Source organism: Colossoma macropomum, unplaced genomic scaffold, assembly GCF_904425465.1.
Source record: "Colossoma macropomum unplaced genomic scaffold, Colossoma_macropomum, whole genome shotgun sequence".
NCBI classification, from domain to species: domain Eukaryota; kingdom Metazoa; phylum Chordata; class Actinopteri; order Characiformes; family Serrasalmidae; genus Colossoma; species Colossoma macropomum.
The window spans coordinates 50518385-50526204 of record NW_023494789.1 but is presented as its reverse complement, the minus strand read 5'-3'; the positions used below and the strand labels follow the sequence as shown (position 1 = coordinate 50526204).

General features: G+C 37.6%; 1 protein-coding gene across 1 annotated transcript; it reads left to right on the top strand.

The window, feature by feature from the left end:
- Positions 1-426: 426 nt before the first annotated feature.
- Positions 427-6786, top strand: abraa (actin binding Rho activating protein a). The gene is made up of 2 exons (XM_036571582.1): positions 427-1080; positions 6226-6786. The coding sequence occupies exons 1-2, from the start codon at positions 484-486 to the stop codon at positions 6661-6663; spliced, it is 1035 nt and encodes a 344-aa protein (XP_036427475.1). The 5' UTR covers positions 427-483; the 3' UTR covers positions 6664-6786.
- The last annotated feature ends 1034 nt before the right edge of the window (positions 6787-7820 follow it).

The window sequence follows — 7820 nt, the reverse complement described above, 5'->3', positions numbered from 1 at the left end:
AGCTAGCACATGCACACGGCAGGAGCCAAACAGCAAAAAATAGACCATCACAGAGAGTGCTGGCAAGCTGCAGGAAACATTCAGCAGCGATGCATGGGGGCCACGCATTGAGAGACCTTTTAATCAGTGCCCGAATTCGTCTCTGAATAGTCCTGTGAGCTAATGTGGAATATATAGACCTCAAATGCCAGAAACTTGCGCAAGATTCCTAAACTAAGACCTGCAAATGTTTCTGTTGTGGTATATTTTTGTTGGGTTGCATGAGCATGAGTGGCTGGCCTGAGCATGGTCGCTCAGTGTCCGGTTCTCCAGGAAAACTCTGCCGGCATCCTGGGGGTCATGGTGGTCACCATGTGCAAAAGAGGAATGTCGCACCTCCCATCTCTGGGGGGCACTTCCGCTTTCGCGATGCATTAAAAGCCCTGCGTCCTGCCCTGAGCTTCCAAACAGGTCCCTCAACTCAAAAGCTTCAGTAGAGCAGCCATGAGTACCCGCACCGCTCAGGAGAGTCGGCCTTTCAGCAGGGCCGTAAGAAAGATCAAGGTGGCCGCCACGGTGACCAGTCTGGCCAAGAGCTGGCAGAACTGGGCCAACGAGCACTCCTGCAAACAAGACACAATCCCCTCAGGTTGGATGCCCGACTCCATCATCCAGGATAAGGAGGAGAAGGAAAGGAACGAGGTGAAGCTCCTGGTCATGCCTCGAGTTGTCGTGGTCAACGATGAAGACAAAGCTGACAGCAAGATCAAGACAGGCACGGTCAGCAAGGCCATCGAGCCAAAACGCAGCGAATGTGGTCACGATCTGGTGAGCTCCATCAAGGAGAAGATCCACAACAACCACATGACACCTGAGGAGCCAAGAGCCTTCCTGGGGAACGAGTCTCCCACCAGAAGACGGCTTTGTGGTGGGAAGGCCAACGGCTCGGTGAAGGGTCTGGGACAGAGAGAAGAAAGGAAGATGGGGTCTCGGAGCAGCAGCTTGGACACGGAGGACAGCGGACTGGGAGAAGATGCAGCTCTGAGTGACAACAGTGATCAAAGCGAGGCTGAGCAGAAGAAACCAATTAGCAGACCCAAGGTATGTTCTGCACATCAATAACTCTGTATTGGGTTCTCTGTTTATAAATACTCCACACTGTTACTGCTGTTTGACTGAATAGGGAGAACAGAGCTATTCATCCAGGTTCTAACGATTAAATAAAACAATTAATTAATTAATTAATGGCTCAAAACTAACAAATCAGATGGCATCCATTATTAGCATGATTCATTATAAATGGACATTATTTCCAACACTGACCACTGTAGCATTGATCTGTAACATGATAATAGCAAGCCCTTATGAATAGAAACCTAATTATTAACTAATACTTTATCAGTTTATAGTTATATAATTGTTGCTTGTGCATTAATGAGTGCATAAGTAAATTATAAAAGTTTTAATTTTAACCATGTTTAATAACTATTGGCCAACATATTTTTATAAATACAATAGAAACATGCAGCTTTATAATAGGGGCCAAATTAATGATTATTAATGTTTAAAAAGTTATATCAGCTGCTTAATAATGATTAAGTAAGCATTCAAGAAAAGTTTATGCATCATAAAGTAGCAAGAAAGCGAATAACATTAATACATTTTAATTTAAATAAATAAATAAATAATCATACATATACATTGAACCATTTAAAACAGCATATACACTCATAGTTGTGCATGTACATATTTATATATTAATTATTTGTATTTTTCTAGATAAATAATTTTTTTTCTAAGATTCAAATAAATAAGTAATTCAAATGCTAAAATTTTTAAATGCATTTGCATTAAATTATTGCTATTATAGTCATTAAGAATCATCTACTATATAATGACTACGTTGGTGTTTGTTAGGGCCTGTTACTGTTACCTGTTTTTAAAGGTTCTTTAAAGAGAATCATAGAGAAGAACCATTTACCATGCAAAGAACACATTCAAACGGTTCTTTGAATTGTCACAGTTCTAACAGTTGGCTTTACTAAAGAAGCCTTGAAGAACCATTTTAAAAATAAATAAAATAAATAAAAAGTTCTTTGAATGATGTAGAACCACATTTAGGTTACTGAAAAACTTTCAGTGGATTTTTGAACTTTTTGAACTTTCATTTTTGTTTAAAGTCAACCTGAAATCTAAATAGATTTTTTTTTATCTTGTTAGTTTGTATTTATATTAAGCTCAGTCCATCATATCGTATCAGTCAAATGAAAAATTCTTGTTTCTCTGTAATCTCTGATCAAAGTTTAGTGACTTTTGAATATTGTAGTTTTTTAAAGTCTGGTTATTTTTATTTATCTTCTTTTTTTGTAAAGCAGATGAATTCTGCTGACCCTCAGAGTCTGGCTCCGCTTGTTTCGAGTCGCCCACTTTTCATGCTCCAATCAAATCCTGAAGAACAAAATCAGGCCCCGCCCACATTTATTTCCCACTAAAAATATCCTGTTTAACTCGGAAATACGTCCCATTAAGGCAGGAGAATGTGTTCTGATTTTGGTGTCATGCTGACTTTAAAGAACCTCTACATAATGTAAAGGTTCTACACTCTTAAAAAAGATGGTTCTTTAAGGGTTCTTTAGTAAAGAGAGTGGGTCTATGTAGAACCATATACAGTATACTTAACGAATCATTCGCATGTTTTCTCAGATTGATGGACAATGTGTTCTATATGGTTTCTGAAAGTGGTTCTATATAACACTAAAAAGCGTTCTTCTATTGACAGATATATTTAAATGAGCTCTGTTCTGATTGGCCTGTACTGTATTATACTATGCCTCATTCCAAAAGTACACTCTCCAAAAAGATGGTTCTTCAAGGGTGCTTTAAACACTCAAAGAACCATTTGCTTGCTTAAATAGTTTAAATAGCATGGTGAAATGGTTCTTCAGATTGATGGAGAACATGCAGCACCTTTTTAAAAATGGTTCTATATTTAGAACCATAAAGAGTTCTTTTAATATTACAATAGCAGAATCCTTTTTGGTGCTATATAGAACCCTTTTCAAAAAAGGTTTTATATTTTAAATGTTGCACATAGTTCAATATTGAAACTTTTTAAAAAAGGTTCTATACAGCACCAAAAATGGTTCCTCTATTGTTAAGCGTCGCAATAGCAGAACCCTTTTTAGTGCTATGTAGAAGCATCTACACACATTCTCTGACAATCTGAAGAACAATTTCACCATGCAAAGAATTATTTGAGCATGCAAAGCGTTCTCTGAGTCTTCATGGTTCTATATAGAAACACTGACTTTACTAAAGAACTTGTGTAGGAACCTTAAATTGGTACAGAACCTCAGCACAGAGCTCAAGGTTCCTCAAACACGTCCCACAGATCAAATTTTCAACATGTTTTATTGGGGAGCCAAAAGTAACTGTGGAAAAGTTGACTCGACTTAAGCATGTAAGTCATCTTCCTCCTCACCTTCTAAAGTTCTCCAAAGCCCTCAAGCTGACTTCACTCACAAAGCTGTGAAGTTCACCCGACTTTTTATTTTAATAGCATATGGCAGCTTAATTTCTCAGAGTATTCTGTCCTGCCGTCACCGTTTCCTTACAGTGGAATGTATGTAAATAAATACAGTAGATGTTTTTCAGTCTGACCTTCAAAGAGCAGCACATGGCTGGATGAACTCGATGAGTGAGAACTGTCACAGCTGTGTCACTGCGCTATGTGCTCCGCTGCTCGGCCTGCTGGTCTCCCGTCTCCAGTTTCACGAGACACATTCCCACCGGCGCATATGACACGGGCCGGAATAAGTGCCCGTTTAGGACGTCATGAGAAATATCAGCAGTTACAGTCTCACACATGCCGGTGCAGAACAGCAGAGCGCGAGCTTTTGGCAAACAACTGAATGACAAACCGGATCAGTCTGTTCACAAACAAGTCTTAAATAAGACACCGAGCCCTTAGAGCCGTATGGAAAACAATATATATGGATGTGTATTTTTATATATTTAAAATATGTCAAATACATTCCAAACACTAATATGTATTTCAGAAAATATTGCCATATTAACCAAATATATTTTTAAATGTATAGGGAAATATTACATATAGAAATATTTATCAAATGCATTTAAAAATGTATGAAAAGAGCCAAAATCCTGTCTGATGCTCTTCACTGTCTGATACCTTTAGAGATAAACTTATTTTCCAGTATCTTAATTTTAAATATGTTCAAATGATCCTTTATCAGGACAGAAGTGAGTGTTGTGGGTATTGATACTCTGTGAAAATGCAGTTATGATCTGATATCTTGTTTATGTGAAATACATTGTGTGTGAGAGTCTGACTGCAGACGTACATGGTTAATGTAAAGTACAGTGCAGATCACAGACGTCAGTAGTGTTTAGTTGCATCTGTAGCCTTTATTACACACAACTGAACATATATAATAACTAATGCTAATACATTTGGGTTATTTTTCCAGATGCAGATCCACTAACTGAACACATTCAGAGAGCAAATGAATCCATCTCGGATAAATTAACACACGGGCTTTCATCCCTGATCATATATCTGCTACTGTAAAACAAGACGGCTGCCACCTCACAGCAAAAAATAGTATCTTGTCAAGTGAGACGGTCTTAAATCTAGTTGATATATCTAATATTTCCCATTTGAGAAGGTTGTGCATTTATTATAAGATTTTCTAGCTTATTTCTAGACATTATTTACTTGTTTTAGGTCATTTGTTTAAGTAAAATTCTTTCACTATACTGGAGATAATTTTGCTGGTTTCAAACACATTTCTTACAAGAAGCACAATTATCTGCCACTATAGGGAGATAAATTTACTTAATAAAAGCACTGAAAACAAGTAAAATGTTTGGAAATAAGTTAAATCATCTTAAATTAAGCTTCTCATCAGGAGAAATATTAGATTTATTGGTTAGATTTGAGAATATTATCTGACAAGATACCATTTTATGTAGTGCTCAGACTGTTGTGTCAAAAACCTTTTCATTATCTCAAGAAAGTTTACTCACTTTGAAACATATTCGAAGGGATAAATGTCTGAGTTAAGTGAAAGCTCTGCTGTGTAAAGAGAAACGGATCAGCATTCACCATCGTTTAATTTTAAGAGGGGTTCACACACTGAGGCTGAGGGGGCATTTAAAGTAAACACAACACGATACAGTACAATGGAAGGAATATTTCAATTCAACAGTAGAGAAATTTTAAAAATATGGAAAAGTTTGCAAGTTTAAGAATTTGTGGCCAAAATATTAGAAACGTTTATTGGATATACATTACATTTATAATTAACAAGCGTACTTGAGAACCACAAACAGTCAGCTGTTGCTTTGAAAAAGGAAATTTTGATGCAATTCATCAAAAAATAGGGTACTGAAAGATCGTCATCGTCATTTCTGCCTGTAGTGTCTCGCCTTAAATGGTCTGTATCATGGAAAACCAAATTTTCCACAATTTTCCATTGTTAAAGTTTCAAAACACACCATTCACTCTCAAGTCCACACAGTCCATGTGTTGAAACTAATCCACCAAAACAGCCTGTTTTGAATTCATAGTATTTGTGATGTCATACATCAGCCTATTCAGCCTACAGCACTTTAGCTCCGCCCGTTCACACTGAAGTTATAAGAAATGTTTCAGCCAGGACTGAGCCAATCAGAACAGAGCTTGTTTGCATATATCAATCTTGATATGCATGCACAGTAATGAAAACAGCTTGTTTAGTTCTAAGGGATAAAGAAAGGTTGGAAAATGTGATATTAAAATTCATTTTCAATGTTTTTGGTGCATAAAGCTGCACAAATGTAATAATTGAAATACAATGTAAGAAAAATAAAGGATACGGGCCACTTAAACTGACAGTAACACTTTTCTGTAGGGTGCCGTACTTAAAGCTACATGACGCCTACATAAGCATGTCATGACGACTGACATAACCTTACATAAATGTTTCTAAATGCTTATACAAATAGGTAAATCATTTACTATAAAGGTTTCGTTCACCAATTTAGATCAAAGCTAGCTAAAGCAGCTAACAGATGACACCTGTTGGAATAAGCATTTATGTAGGGTTATGTCAGCTTATGTAGCTTTATGTACAGCACCCTTGAGTGAAGTGCTGACTAAAAAGCAGCTTGACTAAAAGCTGTAAAGTTAGCAGCCAGTAAAGTACGACTGCAAATTGACTTTTGGTGCCCTCCATCTTGCAGATTAGGGTGACCACAATGGGCGACATACGAAGCAAGTGGCAGAAGTTTGCCGCGGAGCACGAGGAAGGTCAGAAGCTCAACCCGTTCAGCGACGACTTCGATTACGAGCACGCCATGGCCATTCGACTGCACAAGGGCGACGCGGGCTACGGGCGTCCCAAAGAGGGCTCCAAAACCGCTCAGAGAGCCGACCGCGCCCAGAAACACATCCGCCGGGAAATGGAGGAGATGTGCTTCATCATCCGCGACATGGGGCAGAGGGACAGAGACGGCCGTATTTACGTTACCTTCGGCCGCCTGTTCGACCGCTACGTCAAGATCTCCGATAAGGTGGTGGGGATTTTGCTCCGCTGCCGAAAACACAAGATGGTAGACTTTGAGGGAGAGATGCTGTGGCAGGGCCGGGACGATCACGTCAAGATCACCCTGCTGGACTGATGATCTAGAACGCCAAACATCTAACAGATACAGTACTGTGCAAAAGTCAGAGAACCCCCTTTGTTTAATTTCCAGTCAAAATAGTCATTCAGTACAGGTTTTTCAGCATCAGCAAACAGTAGAAAACATATATTCACAGGAAGTTAGACAACTAAATATAACTTATTCTGCAGCCACACCTGCAAAGTTCAGTCTTAGAAGTTGGTTGATCATTTTCTGAAGTAATCCAAAAATATTCAGTGATGTCTGGTCTGGACCCTGGGTTGGTCAGTCCACTGTTCTGAGAATTCCAGCACTTTTGCACAGTACTGTAGGTGTAGAAGACACCATTCAAAAGTTTGGAATCAATGGTTTTTATACTAATATAAAGGTAGATAAATGTATCATTTATAGTAATTTTAAAATATTAGTCCAGTGCATCTTCACAAACCTAAAGAATTGCAAATAATTAACATTAAACTGTAAAAAAGTAAAGAAATAATTTAGACATTTTTTCTAAATGTCAAGAATGGTGAACAGAGTGATTCTAAAATGACTATAATTAATATCCATAATGCCTTACATTTCAAAGCGATAAGTGCACCTGGAAGGAGACAAATTCCTATAAACTTTATATTATTTATCTTTGAAAAATATCTAAAAAACATCTAAAAGTTTCTTTTGTTATCCAGTTCAGCATATTTAATATGCAAAATATATACAAAATAACAAAACCAATTCATATGAAAGCCGATTCCAAACTTTTGAATGGTCTGTGCAGTCGGGGCTGCGTTAAATAACTGAGCAAAGTGAGACTCAATGACCGTAAACGTTGAGCGATTACTCAAAGGACCATCTTACTTCGGATATGCAAATATGGCTACTCATGAATTTGCATGTTAACGAGCCCCAACTAGCAATGTTAGCAGTTTAGGGTTAAGCATTCCTTTATTGATCTGTTCACTGAGTGTTATTTATAGACTTTTGCCTTCAGGGCTGGTAACTTAATTAAATATTATGATTTTTTAATTATTTTTGTATGAAGAGAGAAATGTCAGAGGTAAATGATGCTAATAAAATGCTGGATCATCGTCTGTTTGTTCAGATATGTGAAAGTTATTATCTGTTTCAGTGTCTGCAATACAAATAAATTTCATTCTTTTGTTCTGGGCAGTTTT

Excerpts from the sequence above, each read along its gene's own strand:
- abraa (XM_036571582.1), top strand. The coding sequence starts at position 484 with ATGAGTACCCGCACCGCTCAGGAGAGTCGGCCTTTCAGCAGGGCCGTA. Across the intron at positions 1,081-6,225 it reads AACCAATTAGCAGACCCAAG|ATTAGGGTGACCACAATGGG; the intron begins GTATGTTCTGCA and ends TCCATCTTGCAG.